At 38.4% G+C, this 26751-nt stretch overlaps 2 protein-coding genes across 2 annotated transcripts; both read left to right on the top strand.

Moving 5' to 3' along the window:
- Positions 1–1709: 1709 nt before the first annotated feature.
- On the top strand, positions 1710–12451 carry aqp9b (aquaporin 9b). Its single transcript, XM_070911000.1, has 6 exons — positions 1710–1811; positions 2840–2966; positions 6854–6991; positions 7300–7418; positions 8441–8658; positions 12292–12451. Exons 1-6 carry the CDS (start codon positions 1710–1712, stop codon positions 12449–12451), a joined length of 864 nt encoding a protein of 287 aa, XP_070767101.1.
- Positions 12452–17249: 4798 nt separating this feature from the next.
- lipca (lipase, hepatic a) lies at positions 17250–25069 on the top strand. Its single transcript, XM_070910952.1, has 9 exons — positions 17250–17331; positions 19209–19387; positions 19635–19814; positions 20003–20120; positions 20221–20454; positions 22020–22262; positions 23254–23368; positions 23753–23971; positions 24931–25069. Exons 1-9 carry the CDS (start codon positions 17250–17252, stop codon positions 25067–25069), a joined length of 1509 nt encoding a protein of 502 aa, XP_070767053.1.
- Positions 25070–26751: the final 1682 nt, after the last annotated feature.

The following is a 26751-nucleotide window of genomic DNA, read 5'->3' as shown; positions in this document are numbered from 1 at the left end:
AAGTGGGCCTCGGACGTCCCAGAGTCACACTCACATATTCAGGTTTTAACAGTATTCACAAAGAGCGGGTTAATAAGATAAATGGGATGGTGATTGTGACAGCAAGGAGGGAACAAGACAAGATAACTGGAAATATGTCTGATAAGAAGACTGAGAGAAGTGGAACCACAGAAGCTGATTGAAGAAAGGTGAGTGAGGAAACTTTGCAAACTTTCTGATATGGCAAAGAGAAAAGAGACAAAAATGCAAGGAGCTCTGGGGAGTTTTAAATAAATAATAATGAAAAAGAATAAGAGGATAAACCGGATAGGTGAGTGTGGAAGATTTTAGAGAGTTGTACTTTCGTTATCTAGCAAAAACAGCCAGTATTTTTGTCACATTTTCTCACATCCGCTACTTGGTTATGTGATGTAACCTAAACACATAATAGGCCATTATGTATAAGACCCTATACGGGAGGAAAACGAAGCTCAAAGGGAGACAAAGCGTGTGATAACAGACACTCGCTCTCATTAAACTGCTTTTCAAAATATAAATCTATGTATAGCGAATTAGGTTTTTTTTGCCATTCAGTCATTCATTTTACCATCATTATTTAAAAATTCACGTGTGACTTTTAAACAGGCACATGCTCATGCAGGCCAATTATTATTAATGTCTATATGAAGTGTTTTCTCCCAGTGGACCAGTTTCCCCAATTTGCTAATATAACTTTAAAAGTGTTTTTTGATTTGAAATGTTTTAAATGTCAAAATGAGACAAAGCTAAACATCATTTAAAATGTATACATTTATTAACAGCTAAAACTAACAAATAAAGCTATAATCTGAAGTGAGACAATTATAGGCCTATATGTGCACACTGAAAACAGTACAGGGGCTCAATGATCTGTGACTTATTGGATTGAATATTATCCATGAAGTTCTGTTCTGAAATATACAGACAGTTGTTTTAAAAATAAAAACATTTCATTTGATTTGTCCTTTTTTAATTTGCTCTGAGCCAAGGTATGTATTTTAAAACGTATCCATCGTCCTAAATTGTGTGTCGAACCTCTGAAGGGACAATTTAAATAAATCTATGTGCTACTTACATATCTTTAAATCAAACAATATGAACCATATTTTGTGTTTAGAAAGGTGACTGTTGGTGTATAATTTTGAAGATAATATAATTGTTGGTGATAATGAGAACACTTTATTCACATTTCATATTGGACGTCAGTGTGTCAGTGAGTTTAGTGATCTATTAAAATGTCCTCTGGGATGAAGTTCTTATCTTTCATGGTCTTATTGCCAAAGCAGCCTATTGTCTAATCTTTTCTAATTCATTTTCATTAATGGACTTTTAAAATCTTATAATATCCTTCTCCAATGTTTTTTCTCCTAATTTACTAGTTATTTGTGTGTCTCAAAAAAACTTTCAAATGTATGAATCCAAACAAATACTTTCAGCAACTGTTGGGTCTGGATGTCAGTGCAATAATCTGCAGCCCACATCTGTAATAAAAAGTAGACCCCTTGTGGTTATAAAGGGAAATAGACGCAGAAAGCTTAACGTGCCTGTCGGCCTGGCGAGAGCTGCACCGTCCGAGCGCACCGAGTGGGAGGCGGCAACCTGCACCGACAATCACACAGAGGCTCCCTCGTAGTTGTTGCTGTTTGTTCTGGTCGGGAGAAGACATCAAGCAGCCGCAGGAATAAAAAAAAATGGAAAATGAGAGCAAGAGGAAGATGAAGGAGAGATTTGGCCTGAGGCGGGACATCTTTAAGGAGTTCCTGGCGGAATTTCTGGGGATATTTGTCCTGATAGTGAGTACCTCCCTCTGCACCTGTCATCCAGCTTAAACAGCCGCTTTAAAGCTCTCAACCAGTATGTTAATAAGGTGTCAAACTGGGTCTCCGGGGACTCTGACTGCTGTCTCTCAGATGTCTCTATTAACAGATAGTATATTCTGGGAATAACAGGCTTTCTCTTTTGATGTGCTCAGCTGTAATTTGCTCCTGACAATCATAACAAGATGTGGCTGATGTCGGATGTTTTTCCTCCTCACAACTCCTCCAGAAGTGCAATGTAAAACAAAATGTGAATCATCACAACTATAATAAGTCATTGTCTCTGAATTATGAAAAAATAAACATGGGATTATATTAATTATAGCAAATGATCAGCTCACTTTGCAGTGCAGAGAAGTTAACAGTGATCTTGTTTTTCTGTGTTTCCTTGGAAGAGTTGCCTGCTTTTCTCTTATTAATTCAATTCAAAAGACTTTATTGACATGGACATCAAACTACAATTTGTCAAAATATTTCGACTGTGTACAATAACAGTAATATGAACATTAGATTGATATGTGTTAAATGTGTATATATATGTATATGTATTTGTATATGTATGTATATACAGTATAAAGTATGTATTTGTAGTTTATGTTTAGGGAAGGATGAAGGGGTACAGAAGCCATGTTGAAATTAATTCCCAGTTAACACTTTCTGTGTTTCTTGTCTGGACTGTCCTCCACCTGTCACCCCTCTGAGTCCACTTTAACGCCTGTTATACCACATCAGAGGAGAGATGCAGCTTCCTTTTAAAAGCCCCTTTTTATGTTTTGGACGACAGCTCTCCTCTCAACACTAGTCTGAATTACTTCTGCCTTTTACCTAATAAGTGGGGGATTCATTATTTTTCCGAGCTCCAAGTTGGACAAATTGTCCGTGGCAGTCGGAGGCTGTTGGTGGACAAGAGGGCTAGTGTTAATGGTGGGTATAATTGGAATCATTAAAAACAATGAGTCTTTCTACCTCCACCCTTTGTGTTTTTGTTCTTGTCTGTGTCCCAGCTCTTTGGATGTGGTTCAGTGGCCCAGACGGTGCTGAGTAAAGGGGCTCTCGGGGAGCCCTTGACCATCCACGTTGGTTTCACTCTGGGAGTCATGATGGCTGTCTACATGGCAGGGGGGGTGTCAGGTAAAAGTAGCCCACGTTTTGTATGGAAACATGTACAGCTTACATTCATCACAATAGTAAATTATCCACTTTTTCAACTCATGATTATTTTCATGATCAATTATTCTGCAGAGCCGTTTCTTGATTCATAGATTATCCATTTGCTTATTAAAATGTCAGAAAACTGTGAATAATGTCAGTTTCCTGAAGCCCAAGGCAACATTTTTATATTGTTTTATTCAGTTTACAGTGACATAAAACAGAGAAAAGCACATTCTCACAATTAAGCTTGATCTATGGGATGTTTGGCATTTGTGCTTGAAAAATATGACATCAGCGATTCATCAATTATTAAAATAGTTGCTGATTCATATTCTGACGATTGACAAATTGTTCGAGTAACTAATTGTTTAAAGCATGCTGACATTAATAACAAAAATGCTTTCTCATTAGTTCAGTTGTTTTCTCAGCTCTCTGGGATTCTCAATGAAAGAAAAACAAGGAAAACATATAACGATTTGATATTTCAGGCTGCCAAAAGCTGACAGACAGGCTGGTAACAAAGGTCATCCCTCGGTGTTTGTCTGTGGCAGAGATGCGATCTTTGGTCGTGGATGTCTGGCCACCTCTTTGCTCTTACAGCACAACAACTCTCTCCTCCGGGCTACTCTGTGTCACTATTATCGCCATCTTCAAAGTATTTACATGAAAGTCTTCTGAAGAAAGCTATCAGGCTGCATTTTCATCCCGGATGATTCATTGCATTAGTTTACTGATATAAATAAAGTACGGGCCCTTGAAGACCAGTGTAGACCTTTGTTATGGACTTGCAGTGTTACATAATGGAGAGCATTCAACATAGAAACCTCTTTTATGGTCTAGAAGGCAAGAATTACTGATACTAATGGGAAAATGTGGTTTTTTTTTATCGAAGCGCAAACTCAGTGCTATTATTTAATGACCCTCTCTAGTGGGCTGATTTTCAGAACGAGTGGTGTCAGTGTGCTGGAGGGCTGGAGATATTGTGTCCTGATGTCCAAATGGGACTTTATCGGGTACATTCCTCAAGGATTACAGCAAGAGGAGCCCTCTGTGGGTTGCCAGCAATGATAGGGATAGGAGGGAATAGTTTTTTAAATGTCACAGTGCTTCTCATGTGCTTGCTGAGCCAAAACGGTGAGTGTCCATTAATCAGCAATCAAGGGATTCATTATGTCGAGCGTTGAATTGTGCTGGTTTCATGAATTGTTGTATGGTCATTTCAATCACTGTTGGGAAGTGTAAAAATCAAAGTGAAGCGATGAGATAATATGTTGTATCTGATGGCATAATAACTACTTAAAGGAACAGTTTGACGTTTTGGGAAGTACACCTATTCTCTCATATCAGCCAGCAGATAGTTAGCTTAGCTTAGCATAAAGGCTGGAAACAGGGAGACCCAAAGCTAAACATTTATACCTGCCACCACCCCTAAAGCTCATTCAGTCACATGTTAGCTCTGGTTTGTTTAATCTAGACAAAAACTGAAGAGTAAAAATGTCAATTTGCTGTTTTACCATTGTTTGACTATTTCTTGGCTCTGAGCAGTTGCCAGGCAATCAGCAGAGACTCCAGGAAGTTACTGATCTCACCCAAGAAATAAGTCAAATAGACACATTATTTGAACACTTTTTGGTTTTTGTACAGATTAAACAAGATATAACATGTTAATTAGTGAGCTTTAGAGGTACTGGTAGGTGGATTTTGTTACAATTGGACAGAGCCAGGCTAACTGTTTCCCCCTGTTTTCAGTCTTTGTGCTAAGCTAAGCAAACCAGCTGCTGGCTTCAGCTACACATTTATCATGCAGACATGAGAGAGGTATCAATCTTCTCATCTAACTCTCGGAAAGAAAGCGAATAAGCGTATTTCCCAACATGTCGAACTATTCCAAAAACCTTTAAAGGTCCATGCCACACAGACGTAGTATTCCTAATTTAACAGTCCCGGGATTGCACAGATTATGCTGTATCATATGTTTTAGTCCGTCCGTGATTTGGGTAACTAATATATTTTGAAGAGATTTAACATTATTCAGTGAGAAATTGAAGTTTAATAGAGAATGATAAAAAGCTTTTCATCTCCATCTTGTTTAGGATGGCTGTTGTGATCAAGTTACAGTGTTACTTGTGCTACATGTTTAATGAGAAGAGTTGTAAAGCTTCAGAGGAATAGCAGAAAAGCCTGAGGACAGGGAGGTTAATATATGGAGAGCTTTTGCTGCATGACTGGGCCATTCAGCCCCGGGGTCCACAGCTCAGTGGGAAGCTTCTGTCCAACGACATCTCTGAAGATGATCATAGGTATTGGACTAATGAGCTTTACTGGGGCATGGGTCTCTGGAGAGGAAGGGGGTCAGGTGTGACAAGCCTGGCTTTCTAGGCTTCCCTGGCAGGGCGGCCCCATAGGAGAAGAAAACACAATTGTTTTCACTTTGTAGTCGTAGATTTTAGATGACAGTGTACCGTAAGTGTGACACATCATGGTCACTCTAATGACCTGCAGTCTACGTGTGCCTTAAGCAGATTCAGGCAGATTATGTCAGATGCAATTCAGACAGGCAGGTCTGGCTGGTTGTCGGGGTCAGTGTTTGTGAACAGGATGGGGAGATTAACAATGGGCGCATGGCTGATACCCCCAGTGGTGTTACCACAGCGAGGTCAAAGCCAAGAGAGAGAGAAAAGAAGAGTGTTAAATAAATGACCCCACACTGCCATCACAGCCCAGTAACATTTGGCTGGAATGTGTTCAAACACACGCCTCTGAAGGACAATGTAGAGAGGAAAACAGGCACACAAACCCAGTGCTCTTAGTTTGAAAATACCCTGAAAGTTTTTTAATGAATGGGGGGGGTTTAAACACAAGCACTAAATCATCAGACAGCTTGTCACTGACTGTTTTAATCATCCACTGAACTCAGCTTACTTTATCTCGTAGGAGAAGACACAAGACGTTTAAAATGCTTGGCTGAGCTTGGTCACAGATGTTTGACATATGATTCAGAGCTGAAATGATTAGTCAATTAATCAATTATAATTCATTATAATCAGCAACTACTTTGGTAATCTATTATCATTTAAAGGGGAACTCTCAATTTTACACGTCAAATGTCTCATAATGATAAACTGTATTTATACAGCACTTTTCAAAACAAAGTTGCAAAGTGCTTTACATGGTTGAATCAGGATTAAAACATTTCAGGACTGCAATGAGGCAAATAAAATCAGACAATTAAAAAGTACAAAAATAAAAAAGCTGCATGAAGTCTGATAAATGTCCTCACGTGATGTCACCTCACAGTCAGCGGTTGGGTCTGAAGATGAAAATGAAAAAGAATCTGGAGGTGTGGAGTCAGAAAGAAGTGAGCTTACCAGACTTCTGTAGCCCGCTTCTCATCTGTGCGTGAGGCCAGCAGCTTGAGGCTACATTAGCTGCTACTAGCCCAACACACCTGAATCTCTCACCAAACCGTTAGCTGCCGAGTTGCATTGTGGGTAATGTAAGTGCTAGGTTTTTGATCAATCCAACAGTGTTAAAACAGTCCAATGCTAAATCGTTGGAGTGATCTTTTAAGTCTGTCAATCAAGAATACCAAATATTTGCTGCTCCCAGTCTTTGGGTTTTGGACTGTTGACTTCCATGGGCATTTTTTAACATTTTCTGACATTTTATAGACTAAACAATTAATAGTTGGCACAAAACTTTAATTTTAGTTTTGAGTCATAAAAATGTTGGTACCTTTTGTCACTATGGCCATTTGTTGTTGTTCTACGCTTCTTTTTAAAATACTATTCTGTCTATTATATTTTAGGAGAGCCTTATGCAAATGTTACTTGATTTTGCTCGTCTTTTTTGTTGCATTGTTCCAGGAGCTCACGTGAACCCTGCTGTCTCCCTGGCCATGGTGATCCTGGGGAAGCTACCTCTGAAGAAGTTCCCTGTGTATGTCGTGGCACAGTTCCTAGGGGCTTTTGCTGGATCCTGTGCTGTCTATGGGTTGTATTATGGTGGGTGTAAATGTGTAAATGTCATCACTACCAGAGAACTGTCCCAGGAAGCGGGATTACTAGGTCATCTGGAAATTCAGAACCCCATCAAGTCTGAAACATCCGCCTAATTTAGTAATTCTGTTTGAGGAGACGCCTCCTGCCTTTGAAAAAAAAAGTGATAACAAATATGTAGCTGTTTTCCCTATTATATCTGGATACTGTTTTTATGTCCGACTTATTAGTAATAAAAACACAAATATTAGAGAGCTTGTTAGTAATAATTGCATAAACGGTTTCTCATCTTTATTGTATTTCCTCTTCCACAGATGCTTTGATGGAATATACCAATGGAGAATTTGCTGTTACTGGTGCAAATGCCACAGCCAACATATTTGCATCTTATCCTGCAAAACATCTCTCAGTCCTGAATGGGTTTGTTGATCAGGTGGGGCTTAAGAGTATCGTGTAACTTATTTAAGTAATTTCCTCTGAAAATGTCTAGGTAAAGTATCCTATTAAATGAGTATATCCACATGGATAATAATACTTTATACAGTTTAGCACGAAAGTAAAACATGTTTTTGAATCTTATCGTTATTAGCTTTTGAAGGCTTTTACCTCTTTTTTTATATATTTAGATTCTGTGTATATGGAAGCCACTAGAGCATACAGAGATGCATGTGAGTGTGCATTTAGTGCAGTCATGGGTATGAATGTAAGCATAAATGGACATGTGAGTTGTGTGCTGATGAATGAACAATTCTGCTCCAACACTGAGAATTACTTCCATCTGTTCTGGATGTGTATGAGGCGAGATGCACATGTTACTTTGTGTATTTGTGAAGGCAGTGAGGACAATAAAGGTCTATATAATCGATTATATTTCAAAATAAACCTATGAATTACACCAATGTTTATAAGCATCACAGATGTAAACAAAATAGATACACCATCATAAACGTTAATAATTACCTTTCAGTTGTTATGTAGAGTTATGAATAGACCTGTGAATGAATTTCAAAGTAAAACAGGTTCTAATGGTTTGTCTTGATCTATGTGTGCCTTTAAGTGGTCAAATTTGAATCTGTAAAATTAAACAAAATAAACATTTGTAAATAATATGTTTCACATGTGAAAGAGATTATTTATGTTCCTTGCTGCTCTGTTGTGGTTTCTTAATATACAGCCATATGGGGCTATATAGTAAAGCTGCCTTATACAGTCTGAAACCAGGGGAAAGGGGAAGCCCCATAATAAGCTTAGACAAAATAACATAGGGCAGAGGTCACCACCGTAGATGAGGTAACTCAAAAACAACAACAAAAACCAACATAAAGAGCAAGTTGTGATATTGTTTTATTTTTATATTTTAGGATTGCTCACTTTATTTAGAACTTAATGTATTGTTATTAGTCTTGTGAATATAACTGATGTTTTGTTAATTTGCCTAATGCTTTTGTTTTCAAGGTAATTGCAACTGGCGCGCTGATCCTGTGCATCCTGGCCATCACCGACAGGAAGAATATCGGCGCTCCAAAAGGCATGGAGCCTCTGTGCATCGGCCTGATCATCATGGCTATCGGAGTGTCCATGGGTCTAAACTGTGGCTATCCAATCAACCCGGCACGAGACCTCGGCCCACGGTTCTTCACGGCTGTGGCCGGGTGGGGCATGGACGTGTTCAGGTAATTTCACTGATTTAGAAACAAAAGGGTGCCTTTCATCACCCGCAAAGAAAAATGCAAATATGAAAGAGAGAGTTTAAACGTTTGTAATACCCAGGGAATAAGTTGGAATTACTATCATAAAGATTTAAAAGAAAATGAAAGACTTTTTTTCTGAGTCCATTACAGACGTAGTAGATGTGTGACGTAAGAAACTCTGCGTTTAACCAAGTGCCAGCTCTTTTCTGTCCCACATGAAGAGCAGCGTCTGTAGCTCCATCTCTGCTCTCTTGACAATCTGAATTAATATTTCAAAGACCATGCATGTATTTCCTGCATTTTGAAAAAGGGCTCTGGGATTTAGATTTAAGTGAGAGATTCTATGCACATAAATATAAAATATTCAATGCTTCGTTTCTCAAGTGGCTCAATTCAAGTTTCTCTTTCTTCCTTTTATTAACTCCCTGTCATCACATCTGTTCTGGTCCTATTTTACTTTTTTAATTTGATCTTATTTATTCTCAAAAAGATGTCATATTTTCGTCATATTTGGAAGTACACAAAATATTTGGTCTTATGTTATAGTTAAAATGTCATTAAAGCCAATAACTGATTTTTTCTTTCTTTAAAGAGTATGTAATTCTTTTAAAACCAAAACCTGTAAAATTTAAGCAGAAATGAATTTGCTGTCTGTAACTTCCTTAGTTAAAGGTACTTCTTCTAGGTTTTGATCACTAGTAGCGCTATGGAGCAAAGCAGTGTTTGTCTCACATGCACTGGTACATGCACATGCATGCAGATGACGAAATATACATTTTAGCCAGTGGTGTCACACTATCCCAATGACAGACATTTGTGACGTGCCTAATAAACATAGCAATGCCCCAGCAAAGGCAGGGAAGCTATATTTTAAAGCTGCACGTTAGCAAACATGGATGTATACAGTGCAGGTTACCAAATATATATTTGCATATGTTTTATGAGGAAGGAAAGGAATTAAACCACAATTTGTTCTTCTTCACAAGTGATAGTAAAAGTGATCCTCTATAGTGATAGTGGGGGGAAGCAAAGTGGCCCAGACATTTTCCACAGCACTGCCCTCAAGCTTGTCCTGGGGAAGTTTTTACCAAGTTATTAAGTCATATATAGAGTGTCATATTTCCCTGAGAGACAACCAGATATGGCAGATTTCAGATACTGTCTGCACGTTGAAAACAGGAGAGGGGACAAGGTGCAGCCCTGTCTCACTTTCACTTTGGACTTGCAAACAAAGCTGTCACGCTACATGTATACAAACTAAATGACTCACGACAGCAGACTTTGTATACTGTACTTCTAGAGTATACGTCCGGGAACATTTCCAAAATCTACAATCACATATGTACTGATCACATATGTACAGATGATCTGCCGTATCTGGATAAGCACACTTGAATGACCTCTCGATTGTCTGTGCAAGTCTAAAATATTGATCCACTGTTGACGTGGACACAGTTGCCATTGTTCTCATTGAGTATCACTGAATGGGGTCTCCTTGCCAGCGTATTTATTTAAGATTCAATTATCACTGAGGCAAAGTAGTGCCTTGGAAAGCTGGAACACATTCCTCTGGTGTCTTTCAGGAGTTGATCTCATTCACCCCTGGCGCCTTTCCACTGAGGAGCTTTCTAACTAACCAATGAACTCTGCCAATGAGATACTGAAGGCTCAGAGTTTCCAGATCCTTCCAGGTCACGTTTAGTTTCTCAAAGTGACCATTGACCATAATGTCTTTGAGGTGCTCAAAAGATGTTCTCTGTAGCCTCTTGCAGGTCACAGATGTACAACCTCACTTTTTGTGCAGCAAATCCAAACTTTTCTTCTCTCATATGTTCTGTTTTGACTGGTGACAGATGTCTTTGCCCTCAGTGCCCTGTTTATCACTGGCCCTGGCCTTGTCCTTTCTTTTTAACCCCTGCCCTTGAAAGTGTCTCTTAATGCATGCCACTGCTGACATGCATTAAGAGTGGAGAATATGTGGTTGTCAAACTAAGAACAAAGCACTGCTTGGATAATAATGGATCCTTAATAAAATCAGTATAAGTGCAGACCTGAGTAAGGATATCTAAAAGCAGAATTCTTGATTTATCTTGAAAATAACATAATATTAAGTGGTTGAAGGCAGTCTGAAGGCTCGCTATGGGAAAGATACAGTTTCTGATGCTCTCTGTCCTGATACCACAGCTTTAACTATCACCAGATGGCTCATAGGACTTTAGAAATACACAACAAGATTGCTTTAATGCACATATAAGCCCTTGGCACTATCGGGTTCATATCATGCCTAAAGTATTTGCTAAATCTGATATAATCTTTTACATTCATGATATAAACACAGCAGCTACAAATGCAGTGTAATGTAAAAAAAAAAAAAAAAGACTCAGGATTTCGGTATGCTACATCCCTTTTCAGCATTGAGTGTGAAGGGCGGCACTTGGCTCCATTCAATGTCCACATGGCGTCAATGTGACCCACTGGGTGTCTGTCTCCGGGCCTGATCATCTTAGCCGTGGCCATAGATTAAAGTCTATAATCCAGCCGCCTCCCTCCTCTAGTCTACTTCCTGTGAATGCCTACAGGAGAGAAAGATGACCCGCTCAGACGCTTGTTTGCTTTCAGGCCTGTGCATCAGCCCTGTTAACTGAAGCCCTTTCACCTGCAGTAAAGGCAGCAACATTGACCAGCAGGACTCTAATCTCTCTGTCTGAGGTCGGCCAGAGTGACAACGAGGACATATGCAGTTGAACACACAGAGCTCCTTAAGACTTTACTGTAATCTGGGATGACTGCATATAACTCAGATAGGATGATACCAACAGAAACATACACATTGGAGAGGCAGTGCACATCATTTCATTCAAAAGAGTACTGCAGCAATTTGATGCTGTATTTCTATAAAACTGGGTGACTTGCAAGAGACAGATTAGAAAAAAGATGGTCAAAAGTGAAGCAGCAGAGGTCAAGATATCCTGACTTTAAGTATCTAGTATCAGGGTCAAACCGGATCCTACACTTCCCATAATGCAACATGCATTATGTTGCCTTTATGTTATATCAGAGCTATCATAAATACGAGCTTCCGGCTTGTAAATGGTGTTCACGGCTATTGGAAAACTTTTCTGAAAGCTACAATATATCTTTATAATAATGTGTCAGCACAACTGTCTGAAAACCAAACCAACATGGAGGCATCATGTCAGCCAAAGTCCAACATTCAAGGCAATTAAAAGGATAGTTTGACATTTTGGGAAAATGGCCAGCAGCCAGTTGGCTTAGCTTAGCTCAAAGAGTAGTGACCTCCTAGAGTCTTGTCGCCATTGTGGCCAGCGGAGACTCCAGGAAGTTACTGTGACGGACCAAAAAGTAGTCCATCACAGTTTGTATTGCATATCTCTGGCTTTCTATTAAAGAACTGATGTCACTCTAATTTTCTTGACAAAGCTCCTTCAGAGCCACAGAGGAACTATTTTCAAAAGGTGTGTAATACCTCTTAGTGTTGAAGTGCCCCATTAAGGCAAAGGTTTCAGATTTTAATAGTTTAATACATGCAGGAAGCTGTGTAAATAAATTGCCATTGTCAGTAATTAATAATTATTAATGTGTATTTCACTGCAGAGCTGGAGGTTGCTGGTGGTGGATCCCTGTGGCAGGGCCTATGGTGGGCGGAGCAGTTGGAGCGGGCATTTACTTTCTCTTCATTGAGTTGCACCACCCTGAGCCTGAAAAACAGGAGAACAATGTTCAGGACAAATATGAGATGATAACTATGAGTTAAGATTTAGAACAAGGGTTGCAGAGCAAAGCAACCAAGCAGCTGATTTTCACCCTCAGAAGGCAAAAATGTTCATCTAGATGAAGCAGTTTTATACATTTCTACAAATTACAGTTAATGGTTTACTACGAAGCATGCATCTGACTGCACAATTTCATAGTCATCTGTAAAATATGCATGAATGTTTTATGAAGCCTTTAAAGTTCTTCTTTGTAGAAAGCCTGGTCTATTTATAGCTTTCAGGATTTATCTGGCAGGGGCTCTTTCATATATCAAAATATTAAACTTTCTCGATAAATATATTCTCTTTAGACATCAAGCTTTTCCTTTAATTCCATGATATAAGCTTGTATGGAGAGTTTGCTCTGCATTATAGATATGCAGTATTCTTTATAGTCTCCTGTTTCCTAACTGGGATCATCTCCTCTCGTTAGAAATTATTTGCCAAGTTTCTGTACAGCATTTTTTATTTTTACTACTGTCTACGTAACAAACAGGAAACAGTTGATTTAATGTGGGAATATAGTAATTTGTGTTATATTTAGCTAATTTGTTACTGTAATGATGTGTTTTGTGGAGTGACTTCCTCATTCTGTTTCACTTCATCCTTTGCATGTGTGTAAAAGAAAAATGTGTGATTGATTGCTTTATCCTGGGTGCAGCATTTTTATAACACATTTATGTAGAAAATCCAGCCTTAAATGATGATACTGGTGTTGCTATTTTTTCTTTTTCTTTTTCTTTTTCTTTTCCTCCATAATTTTGTGACACACAGACTGTATGTGTTATATTGCTGGATTACAGATTTACTAGTCACAGGCACCCTTAATATTGAAAAGCCATAACTTAACAGAAGACATGTGAGTGTAAAACATGTAAATCGTTTATTTTGTTTCCAGCAGAAACTTTTACAAATGTCACTGAATTCCTTGATGAATTGTGTTTGAGCTCAGTGCACATGCTGTATTGGGGCAAACACTGACCGTAACTGTTTACATTACACAACACTGGAAATCTGACAAAGTATTGCAAAAGGAACAATACTACTTGGAAATGTAAAATGGAGAATAAGAATAATATGACTTGTAACCCAGCCTGGAAGAATGGGTAACAAGCTGTGGGCAGTACTGTCAGATAATAAACCTATGCTGATGTTAATGTGTACCTACATTAATTGTGAGATTATATTGCACTACACTGAATGTCATTTTACAACAGCACAATTGTAATACACAAGACACTTGTTTGGCAACGTGACAATCACTTAAATAAAGAGGGTTTTTTAATTTTTCGTTTGTTTGTTTTACTTTTTTGGAACAGAACAAACATCAAAGAGTGATTCTGCTGCGATGTCCTGGATTAAACATTTGGTCCTGTTTACACTAGAACCAGCTTAGCCCTCGTGCAGTGTGCCCATCATATTTCAAACCCTGTATGTGGCCTACGTTTGAATCAGAATAATGACAGTGTGCATGTTTGAAAAGCAGCTGAAGGTGTTTGTTTCACTGAACCTACTCAGCTGTTCAGTGAAATGGTGCATGCTCTGTCTCTCTCTGCTCTGTCCCACACTTTGATGTTAGCACTTCTGTCCTGAGTGGCAGCCTGTCAGGAAGTACGTTTTAATCTTTTTTTCTGTTGTTGTTTTTTTGTTGTTGCTTATTTTAACTTGCTTTTTCTAAGACAGTTTCAAGTACCTTCTGTCTGAATCAGCTGTTTTTCTTTTACTATGTTCAGTTTATCTTAATATTGAATAAAGTTTGTTGAAATTATTTGTTTTTATTTCTAAAAACTTTGACTAGGAGTGACACAATATATGACGGCACAATATTTTTGATACGATATCTTTGTCACGATATGCAACCTGATGCCTCCCAAAAGGCACCTGTTGTTTTCATTTAGAAAACATTCACTAACACTTTTCCTACTTAAATAAACATGTATTTGTCCTAGGCCAGTAATTTAAAATCACTTTCTGTGAGGATAATTGGGTTTTGTAAGGTGTTTGTAGGGAGGATTTTTGTCCAGTCAAATTCAGACATTTGCTCTTTTATTATCATTTTGATTAATGTATTATGAATATGAATATGTATTTTTAATTTTACACTGAACTCTGTAAAGAAAATATAAAAAACGAAGAAATGCCGAAAATTTAATACACTGGTTTGAGACATTTTATGCCAAGAGAGAATTCAGTGTTCAACTTGCAAATTTTATTAAAAATATCATGAATGTCTTTCTCTCAAACAGACATTTTAGGAGGTGAGGACTGGCCAGTATGTCTTCATTTCCAAAAATGTCGTCACTCTGAAGGCCTAAATTGGATTTGGTCCTCACAAAGATAGACCAAGTGCAGGAATTCATTTTACAAATAAAATCTTCAGTCACTACTACTAACCCAGAGCACTCAGTCACCAATTAAATCTATGCACAATGATCAATCATCACTACGAGTTGCAAGTACAGCAGAAATACATTAAAGTTTAAAAGAAACCAACTGGAAAAGCTTATATAACTTCATGGAGAATGGATGAAGAGTATGTGTTTGTGGTTCAATGGTTTCAGAGCTCTTCCCCAGAGTGTATCCTCGCTTTGCCTTGAATAATAACAGCGTTACATAATAATAGTCCACACTGGCTACTGTACATGAGCCTTTTTCTCATGTGAAAGTATTCCCTCAGTTTTTTTGTCCTCAATCTGATAAGGAATTGTGTATTTGTACCCGTACGGCAGCAGTGATTCATACTCATTCTTAACCTGATATATTATATTGTATTTTTTGTCTGAACTGGATAAACTCCCATATTTGTGTATATTTGTTCAGCATGCCCAGACACAGAAGCAAACACACACACACACACACACACACACACACACACACACACACACACACACACACACACACAGAGACACACACACATACACACAATACTTGGAAACGCGAGGGTTCATGTGTTTGCTCTTCCAAACTGTTCACCTGCAGATGTGACATCACACATTAGACAAACTGTGACTTTAACTCTTTTGCTGCTGGACTGATCTGAGGCTTTAAAGCACATGTTCACAGTCTGAAATGTTATTCTGTTCATGCTTAATGTAGCACACCTAAGAGGACACTCACTGAAGCCTGAACTATGAAAACTACGTGTCTGTGTGTGTTTAATGTGTGTGTGTGTGTGTGTGTGTGTGTGTGTGTGTGTGTGTGTGAACACTGACCTGATTTGGGACAGACAGTTCTTTACTGACATATTCCATAAATACATCCAATAATAAAACATGTAATAATTCATCAGTGCCAGTATTAGTATCATTGTGATTAATTTCACAGCCTCTATGATTAAAGAATGGTGATGGTGTAAATGTATTTAAAGCCACTGGATAATTATCATATTAATAACAATCATAGAATTTGATATAAGAACACACACGCATCCAGCTGAATGGAACAGATTGAGTTGATTTGATTTCAGCATCAAATGATGACACCACTTTCAGTCAGTGACTGTATTTGAATTTCTCAAAAAATACTGACAGGGACTTCAACAGCATCAGTTAAGAATCTAATAATTTGATATTATTGTGAATGGGACATTTACTCAGAACTCAAATTGAGATTTCTCCTGGTTTATTTCAAAATGGAATAGCGATACTGAAAGTTAATGGACAATTCCTTCAGCAGCTAAAATTGTATGTTGCTTTAGTTCATTTCTGACCATTAGCAGGCAGAAAAGCATCAAAACAAGAGATACACACACCACAATATAAAAGGTCCATAAGGTTTGATATGGCAGAGACACTGAGCTACATTAATATTCATATGGAGTTCCATTAAAATCATTTGATTCAGTGTTAATATCAGAAATATTGATTCATGCTAGTTTAACCTGCACTCAGTAGTTTCATTTAGAAAGATGAAGAAGAAAACAAGTGCAGATGTGGAGTGTAAGTAGCAGACTTGCATCACGATGTGAGGGCCTCTGTGACCACTGTGTGACCATTAACCTTGTTTGTGTTGTTTACCCCAGACAAACTGACACTTGGAAACAGCCCGGTGAAAAGGTGAAAGTAGCCTGTAACATTTAATTTCCTGGTATAAAAACACCACAGACATTACAAACAGAAATAAGGATTGGGCTTGATTTGATCAATAATCTCCTGAAACAGCATGCTGACATATCTAATTATCTAATTGATTGAATCATTTGACATGAAAAAGACAATCTCTGAATTCAATCTGTTGTCAGACTGAGTGCACTGGGTGCATGAAGTGTTGCTTTTCAACTGTTCAAACATGGCAATGCGGGAAAACTCCACATGTAATTCTTGTTTCAGTCATTCATGTTTTATCCGCAGACAAAATTTTGGGTTGAAACTGGTGGGAGGACATTTCTTGCACTTGTACAGGGGACATGGAGAGGATCTGATCTGAGGTCATTTCTACCTCTCAGTCACTATCAGCACATTGTACCAGATCCCCTCCCCATTCATACCTCTGCTCTTTCACAATGTGTTCGATCTACACGGCCCGGCCCCCAGCCAATCAGGATGGACCAAATCCCCCATATCCATAAACCATTGCTCCCGGTGTCCCCTCTCTTTCTGTACAGTAGGGTACAATGTGTTTCCCACTGTGATTTCAAGCCTCTGGACAGAAATGAGGCTTCATTAAAAGAGCTTCTACGCCTGCAGACTAAAGGATCTCACCTTCAGACGCCACATTACCTGCATTTCCCTCAGATTTCAAACCTGTTCTCATCACCTGTGGGAGAAGTGTCAGTTCAAAGGAATTATCAAAAGTGACACCATGTCTGTGGTCAAGATCCTGTGCTGTCTGCTATTAACATATCACCTCAGTGAGGGGAAGAAAGTCAAAGGCAACAGATCAGGTGAGTGAAATGGGAGTGTGAAAAAGACATCGGTTGCATGGGTTTAACTGCCTTTATTGATATGAAACAATCCAGAACAAAGTTGACAGTTTTTTAAAAATACATATGGTCTTGGAGTTGGATTGGCATATTGAAAAACACTTGGACTGATGTCGTCATAGTTCAAATGTGAAAAATATAAGACACCCTTAATATAACTGTACACCCACCCCGTCAGCCATGTCATGCTCAGTTCATGTATTAGAAGCAACAACTTATGTGATCAATATCAAGCTCCTGATGACAGGAGGCACCAAACTGCAGTTTAAAAATGTGGCCTTTAACATCTTAAACTTGATATTTCTTCCCAGATTTACAGAGACAATAAATGTACTATGAAAATATTGCATATTCTTTACCTGAAACCATATGATTCTGAGTGAAGTATTCACAATAAGACATCAGTGTTTCATGGCTCACGCAGAAATATCCAAGTTGTATTGTGAATAATTTTACACACATTTTCCCTGAAGGTATCTTTGGAAACATTGGGATCTCCTCCCCTCTAGAATAAAAATAAAAATAAATAAATAAATAGATAAATAAAAACTTTGGTGGGTTTGACCAAAGCTCAGCTGCACAACATGTTTTTGCAAAGATGAAGCCTCCAGTGGGCACTTCAGAGTTTAACCTCCAAACTCCATAGATAATTCTGCAGTTTTAAACATTCTTTTAAACAACTAGAATGGAAATGGTCATTCTAAGGCGCTTGTTGTTGTATTCTGTATTGAAAATGTATTGAACACCATTCATCTTTTTAAGTGAATGGTAAATGAATTGTTACACCACTATACATTATGGTGGCGTTTGCTGAAAATATAGATATAGTAACTAAACAGTTGCTGTTGAATGTTGTTTGTATCTTTGAGCGGTTTAAAAAAACGAACACATAAAATAGTAGAGAGTTATAATCAGTCTCTGAGCCTCATGGAAAGTATCAGTAAGAGAATACGATATGCAAACACTGCTGGAGTATATTTTGTTATTATTTAGTATTAAACTAATTACAGTTTTTTTACAGAGATTTGTAAAATACACTCTTATGCTCTGTTACTAATGAGTCAGACTGTTAATTGCTTTCCATGTTCATATGGATAAACAGTCATCACAGTAAAGAGACACACCAAGGAAAATGTGGGATTTAATGAGCAGAGGAGTGGATGATGAATGATGGATGGATAATTACTTTCATTACTTTCACAGTGGAAATGTTTTCATCATGGGCTTCAAATCAGCAACCAGAGCTCATCGGATGGCAACTGTATCACTGAGTGTTGAGGCGCCTGGGTTTCTGGCATTATTAACATTAAAAAGTTAGAATAACAAATATGCTGGACATGAATCAAGGACAAACCATAAAGTAAACGCAATGATAGATTTCTTTGGAGAAGGATCTATAAAGTTTGTGAATTAGATTTCTGAGGTTTCTGGGCTGTGGTTTTAAACATGTTAAGGGAGGAGGAGTTTATATAAGAAATTACGAGAAGAGTCTGGCAGAGATTCACTTGATGGGACTTCTTATGAAGTGTTATCTGTGTATCTGCCAAAGAGGTCTGCATGACCTGGAAACACAGCAAAGTGCTTCTGAAAGGGCGTTAGTCAGCCTACAGTCCAAATGGGCCTGATTTCTCCTTATTTACTCTGAGATAATTGTATCAGTACATGAATTAAAACATTTCTTTTGCTCTCGAGTGGACAAATAAAGTGAATTCTCATGTGTTATTTGTAATTATTCACCTCAAAGTAAACATATCCAGTAGCGCAGCATGTTCTGATGTGCAGAGTGACCATGAAGAACAAACAGATAACTCCTCTGCTGTTTGATTTCCGAGGTGTAGTGGACACAGAGCAGAGGGGAGTCCTGAAGGTGAAAGAGCGGTATGTCAGCAGTTCAGCCTTCAGGCTGTTTATAGAAGGTGAGGACAACTGCGCAGTGGACCCTCTGCAGCTGCACACTCTCACCTCCTGTGGCTTCAACAGCAGTAATCCCCTCATCATCATCACTCACGGGTGGTCGGTAAGGTCAACTTTTCTTCCACTTCACTGACTTGAACCTCTGGATACAAAACATGGAACTCGGACCAATGTGGAGGAATTATTGCTGGCACAGTTTCAGATGTACATGTTGCACATAAACCCAGAGATATACTTAAATAACAAAACATAAAGGAAGCATGCAGAGACTCATTTAAATCTGAGATCAATTGAGTTACACGTCAACCTTTTATGTTCATTCTTGCCATTTCAAACACATTTTTCCTAAGATGGATGGTATGATGGAGAGTTGGGTGCTCAGGTTAGCCACAACACTGAAGACAAATCTAATAGACGTCAACGTGGTGATTACCGACTGGCTGTCCCTGGCTCACCAGCACTATCCCACAGCAGCACAGAGCACCCGCACTGTTGGAAAAGACATAGCTCACCTGCTGCAGTCACTTCAGGTCAGAAGAAATTACTCTACTGAAAAGCTACTTTATTTTCAGAGCCAATATCATGTATGTAATGAGGTAAAATCTGTTAAATTAGAACATTTTACATTGACGAGGCAGATTAAAACACCATGCATGTTCCATATTTAAGTTTAGATTAAGGTCTTATTAAATTATGTACCTGTCATAAACCCCAACAGGTGCACTACCAGTACCCAGTTAGAAAAGCTCATTTGATTGGCTATAGTCTTGGTGCTCACATCTCTGGATTTGCTGGAAGCTATCTGGAAGGTTCAGAGAAAATTGGAAGAATTACTGGTGAGTCAGTTGTGCTTTCTAAATGGCTCATTTAAATGGAAGTTATCTATTCTGTCATCTGTAACAAACTGGTTCTTGAGTGCTTATTTTATCTGTCCAGGTCTTGATCCAGCGGGGCCACTGTTTGAAGGCATGTCTCCCACAGACAGACTGTCTCCTGATGATGCTGAATTTGTGGATGCCATCCACACCTTCACCCATGAACGTATGGGCCTCAGTGTGGGCATCAAGCAAGCTGTGGCACATTATGACTTTTACCCCAATGGAGGAGACTTCCAACCAGGATGTGACCTGCAAAACATTTACGAGCACATAGCCCAGTACGGGCTCCTCGGTACAATAAAGAACACACTGCAGCACCTTAGAAAATTATGATAAAACATATATGTACTTACAATATAATATGGTCCTCTGGAGGCTATAAAATCTAAAGCTCTGCAAGTGGCCCCTAGAGGCTGTAGTGTTTATTACACCCTACAACACCAAAGTGTTGGACAGAAAGGACATCCGGCTCTTTTTATTGCAGTACTGAGGCTAAAACATTTAAGGCTAAGGCTGGAGGAAAGGTCATGGAATCTGTAAAAACAAAAAGGTTTATGCTCTTGGAACCATGAATATGAAAATTTCATAGTGTTCCATTTATTGGTTTTGACATTTCTATTTTATGAATGAAAATATTTGTCCTCATGGTGCTATAAAAAGGTCAGATGGTGACAGAAGAAAGCTCAAGAGTCCATCCAAAGAGAACGAATGTGCTCCAAAAACTAGTAAATTTCATGACATTCTGTCCAGTGGATTTACTGTGAAAGTAGAATTTTTAGCCTGATGGTGGCATTAGAAAGGTCAGTTAGTACCGAAAACAACAGGATTTAACCTCTGGGAACCATGATTATCCTCAAACATTTCCTGGAATATTTGAAGATTAAGTTGTCTGGAAAAAGGCATTTAGGTTTCTGTGATTTCATCATTCGACCTTAAAAAAAACAAAACAACAAAAACAAAGATTGTGATGAGACTAAACCTAAATATTTTAATATCTATACATCTTTTTTTTTAAACAAATAGTCCTTAATAAATCCAGACCAAAGACTAGTTACTTCTCAGGGATACTAAAGTTCCACCAAAGTTCATTTAGTGTTTTTAAAGTCTGGATGATTCTTTGTGAGATTGAAGGGAGTAACTTGTTTAGGAGTCATTCATTTTCCCTGCCTGAGCAGACATGTCATTCAGCTTCCTGGTACCCCTGTGTGCCATTTACAAACTGCAGCTGAGGAGAAAATGCACAACTCCAATCAGAGCAGTGTGTTCTGCTGCTTAACCGCTTACTGGTTTGCCTCTTCCTCTGCTCTATCACAACATTTTTTTTTCTTAATTGGTCTTGCCACCTCAAAACACTGGCCAAGCCATTTCTTGGGCATCAATTCATCTTTTGCTTGTTGACAGTTTTTCGTTCTGTCTTCAGGCAGATGAATTTAATTCCCTCCAGCCTAACACAAGTGGCTCTGGGATTTATGGTGCCTCTCAATCCAAAACACATCCAGCATAATACGGCCGTGAGAGCCACATTAAAGCATCTGTCATCCTCAGGAGTTAATTAGCAACATGTGCCTTCCTCCGCTCCGTCCATCCCTCTGAGCTGAGCTGCCTCCAGGCTACAAGAGTTGACTCAGAGAAAAGGCCTGCAGAGCCGACCAGTATCACACATAATGAGACGCTTTTATGAGATGTGACAGAGAGACAGTCTGATAGATGTCAGGCTTTGGAGAACAAATCCACAAAGAATGGTCAGACACCACGATTAAGATACTCCACAGCTTCTCAGTCCACAGGAAACTCACATCAAGGTTGATTAAAAAAATCAATGTCATATTTCCACCATATCTCTGTTTCCTCCCATAGGTTTCGAGCAGACGGTGAAATGTGCTCATGAGCGGTCCGTCCATCTATTCATCGACTCTGTGCTGAATAAAGACAAGCAGATCATGGCCTACAGGTGCAGTGACAAAAGCGCTTTTGACAAAGGCGTCTGTCTGGACTGTCGGAAGAATCGCTGCAACACACTAGGCTACAATATCAAGAAGGTCCACAGTGGCACCAGCAAGAGGCTCTACCTGAAAACACGCTCTCGGATGCCTTACAAACGTATGTGATGGTCCTCGTCATTTCAACAACACAGCCTGAAGAGACACGCACAGATCTCTAGTCATTATATACTACAGTTTATAGACCAGTGCTACATTCTTGGAAATTCAATAACTAACTAACAAATATAAACAGTGTAGACTGATCATCTGACATGAACACACAACGTGAAGACATATTTTAGAGGAATATTTTATATTTAATTAAGTCTGGTGATATTTAACATTTTCTACTAATAAATGTTACCTGTGTAGCTAAAGGCTGATATAGCTGCTATTACGTTGAACATGCGCACTGAAGTTTAGTTTTTGTGACAATCCCACAGTACAATTTTGAGGTACTTGAACTTTTTCCCCCCATTTTCTGCTACTTTATATTTCCACTGAACTACAATTCACTGGCAAATGTACTTTTTACTCCATTAATTGAATAACTTTAGTTACCTGTTAATTTGCAGGTTCAGATTAATAATACAAAATATAATCAATAAATTATGATGCATTATTATAGGTTATAAAATAAGATAAGACTTTATTGATCCTGGGGGGCAGTATATAAAAGAAAACTAAATATATATTGATTGATTGAATATATTGATGCAAATACTTCTATAGTGTGTCTGCAAGCATTGCTATAGTGTGATAATACTAAAAGATCCAAGTGTTTCTATTACTACTGGGGAACAGTGAGATGAATGGACTGAAAACAATACATACATAGATTACAATTTCAATTTGTAAGAAGCTATAACCCAATAAACGTCTTTAACGTATTTACTACCTGTATTTAAAATGTGAGTGTTAGTAGGTCTATGAATTCAAAGTGACTATATGTGCATTATGATAAGATAAGATGTGACATGGTGGCCTTTGTGATAGTTTGTCTGCCTGGCTATATATCAGATTGACGAAACGCAAAGACATACAGAAAACAAACTCTGCGTTCATCTCTTCTTCTTCTTCTTCTGCTGTTTCTGGTTCCCCCTCTGCAGTCTATCACTACCAGTTCAGGATCCAGTTTGTCAACCAGATGGAGAGGATCGAGCCCACTCTCACCATCTCCCTCTCTGGAACAAAGGAGGAGAGTGGCGACCTCCCCATCACTGTGTGAGTACTGTACCACCTCCCATCAGGCTTACATTACATCACATCTTTGCTCTTTGACACATGCAATATGCAGCTGGGCTCTCAACGCTTTAAAGAAAGAAAGCAAGTTAAGGAGAGCAGCTGACACACATGGAAACAACTGGAGCTGCTGCATGAAAGAGAACTATAAATGGCGATGATGGAGTAAATAATTTACTCAAGACACTATTCCCTGACAACTGTAGTATACTTCATGTTCTGTGTATCAAAGAGCCTTCGCCTTAGAGGAAATCTCATGTGCTGCCCTGCTTCATCTTTGCTTTGAAATAAAGAAGTGAAAAAAGAAATCCCTTCTGTACTGATGTAACTCTGTCTGTTTGTTTTTGTGTCTTCCCTTTTAAACAGCACTGAGACAATTTTGGGTAATAAGACCTACACGTTCCTGATCACCCTGGACAGAGACTTAGGGGATCTGATGATGCTCAAATTGAACTGGGAGGGATCAGCTCTGTGGAAGAACATGTGGAACCGGGTGCAGACCATCATTCCCTGGGGCGGCCAGATGAGGAAACCACTGCTGACTGTGGGCAAGATCAGCGTCAAAGCAGGCGAGACGCAGGAGAGGTACGGCTCAATGTTACAGTGCAGCAGTGGTTTTAAAGTTGCAACACCTCAATGCAAAAATACTCCATTACAAGTAAAACTTCATTACATTGTTCACTATATTCAAAATTGTATGGGTTCACAAGTGTTATCAACAGAAAATAAGAAAGTATAAAAGTATAAAAAGTGCCCTTAATGCAAAATGGGAGATACATCACACAACTCTTCTACAATACACCATGCTTTATTCCCCAAATGTTGTTTACTATTATAATATATATATATAATTGGGGTGGTATGAGGTTGTTTCTAGTTTCTTTTTACATAATTAATCATTAACTTTAGAAGCTGATAATACTTTTCATATAGAAAATGTTACTCTCATATAAATGTAGTAGAGTTAAAATGACGACATTACTAGTATGAGACGGGGTGGAGAGTACATAGAGTACAGAGTACCATAAAATGGAAATAGTCAAGTAAAGTACAAGTACCTCAAAACTGTACTAAAGTAAAGTAGATGAGTAAATGTACTGCACTGCAAGGCAGGAGAGCACATGAGAGTATTAGTAGTAGTAGTAGTATTATAGAATTATTACTACTTGAGTATTATTATTAAACAGATATATTTAAGGTAGCTGTCACATATAACGTACTATTTGAGTAAAATGTGCCATTCTGCCAGTAACTTGCAGTAAGTATTATGTGTCAGTGTATTTATACAGATAGACATATTCAGTAAAGAATAGCTGTACCTGTTTTCAGATACAATAAGATTTTGCAGTGTCCCACTCTTTTGAGCAGAATGGCCTTACACATCTACACCATCGCAGACTTTTAATGCCACCTAGTGGATTGTTTCCCACACACATCATTTGAATCATTCATCATCGTGGACTGACCACTCTCTGCTGAGCCTCACTGTTCACACACTGTCTGTTTAACCACGCCATGTCATCAATATTGTCTCTGTTTTCTAGGACATCTTTTTGCGCAATGACAAATGACGGACAACACATTGAAGTATCGCAGGATAAAGTGTTTGTGCGCTGTAAAGAAGAAAAAAAGAAAGAAAAACAGCACAGAAGGAAGCACAACAGACTCGTGTGGGTCTCTTAATCTGTTCAACAGACTGAAGATCTCTGATGGACGGCCTGGAAGTTCACAACAGGATTAAATTCCTTAAACTCTTCAAAGTGAGGCTGAGCAGATTTAGGGAGTAAATTACAAATGATTAATTGTCTGAAAGATGTGAAAAAATAGTGTTTAATAGGAGAATTGAATCCTGGGAACCGGAGGCTGGAAAACAACTAGTGTAAACTATGCCGTTTTGTCTTTCAGTTGAGAGTTTGCCAATTCAAATATTAACCAGTCAGTGAACACAAAGTCAGACGTTCAGTGACCCTTTGATGACGTTAATCCCAAAAGATGTACATTTATTCTATTTTTTGAGTGTTATGTAAAATAATCAATCTTTTAAAAAGATACATTCCTCCTGCCAATAACAGTATAAATATATATGTTAATCAAACTCAAACCAGAGCAATAAATATTCACCCTGTTCTTTTCTATTCTAGTCTGTTTTTTTATTATTATTTTATGCACATACATGCACTGGTCATGTATTGACAAACTGATTCATTGCCAGAATGTCCAAGACACTATAGAAAAGCAGACACTGGCAACTTACTACAGTGTGGAAACAGTAAGTCTTGATGTACAATAAAAATAATTTGCAGCTAAAAATGTCCAACTGCTCAGACAGCAGCGAGCTTGATAGTCAAAACTCAAACAGTAAACACAGAAATCAGGCAGAAACCCTCAAGTAGAGGAAAGTATTCAGCAGGTGGTGACTCCAGAGGGCAGACGAATTAAATGGAAGGCAGTAAAGTCAAAAAGCCGTGAGTAAAGCTGGGACGTCAAACAGCTCATGTCAGACCATCGTGGCAGTTGAATCCTGTCGAGCAGCTCCAACATCTGACATATCATCATCATCATCATCATCATCATCATCATCATTACTGACCTGGACGTCTAACTTTCATGGTGTAATGACAAATAACTTGAACACAAACAGATGCACTCAAACATAATGCTATCGTTTGCTGTTACGTACAAACAAACAGTGAAAACGAACATTTGATCAACTCTGGTTTATTGATGTAGTTCAAAAGAAATTATATTTTTGCACAATACCTTCGCAAATTTAGTAAAAATTTCAAAGTAAGCAGAATGGGAAACAGGACAAAAAAAAAGTAAACAAAAACAAAAAGACCATTGAAGACACTGTATAAAACACAGGACACATTAAAATCAGACAGTAGTACTGAATCTATACCATTTTGGATTCTCTGTTTACATCACTTACACTTCAGTGCATATTTTCTCAACATCATAGCATCACATGTGAAAGAAAGAAGAAAATCCCAGAGAGTATTATTATCCCCCAACACCCAGTATTGACCACATCTTACCATATCAACAAAAAAAAGTTAAGGATGATTCAGTACACGCAAACACACTCACACACAAAAGCTTTAAAATTTGCCAAAGATAATGAAAAATATACTTTAAGCTCCGACCCAAGAAAAAGCACTACCAGTAGCACCAAAAAGACTAACAAAAGAAGAAGCCTCAGAGGATTGCATTTTTTGTCTGTTCAGAAACTTTGCTGTAGCACATCGACATGAGCAACCATTTTGTTATGAGAACACAACTGAATTTTCCATGTACGCATTTAGGAGAAAACATTGAAGGCATTTCTCTGTGAAGAGGCTAACTTGTTCGCTGTTGAGCTCTGT

This window comes from Enoplosus armatus, chromosome 1 (genome assembly GCF_043641665.1).
Source record: "Enoplosus armatus isolate fEnoArm2 chromosome 1, fEnoArm2.hap1, whole genome shotgun sequence".
NCBI classification, from domain to species: domain Eukaryota; kingdom Metazoa; phylum Chordata; class Actinopteri; order Centrarchiformes; family Enoplosidae; genus Enoplosus; species Enoplosus armatus.
This window is presented reverse-complemented; position numbering and strand designations above follow the sequence as displayed.

Coding starts and splice junctions, on each gene's coding strand:
- aqp9b (XM_070911000.1), top strand. CDS start 1,710: ATGGAAAATGAGAGCAAGAGGAAGATGAAGGAGAGATTTGGCCTGAGG. Junction 6,992..7,299: donor TGTCTATGGGTTGTATTATG/GTGGGTGTAAAT, acceptor CCTCTTCCACAG/ATGCTTTGATGGAATATACC. Junction 8,659..12,291: donor TGGGGCATGGACGTGTTCAG/GTAATTTCACTG, acceptor ATTTCACTGCAG/AGCTGGAGGTTGCTGGTGGT.
- lipca (XM_070910952.1), top strand. CDS start 17,250: ATGTCTGTGGTCAAGATCCTGTGCTGTCTGCTATTAACATATCACCTC. Junction 19,388..19,634: donor TCATCACTCACGGGTGGTCG/GTAAGGTCAACT, acceptor ATTTTTCCTAAG/ATGGATGGTATGATGGAGAG. Junction 23,972..24,930: donor GCAGGCGAGACGCAGGAGAG/GTACGGCTCAAT, acceptor TCTGTTTTCTAG/GACATCTTTTTGCGCAATGA.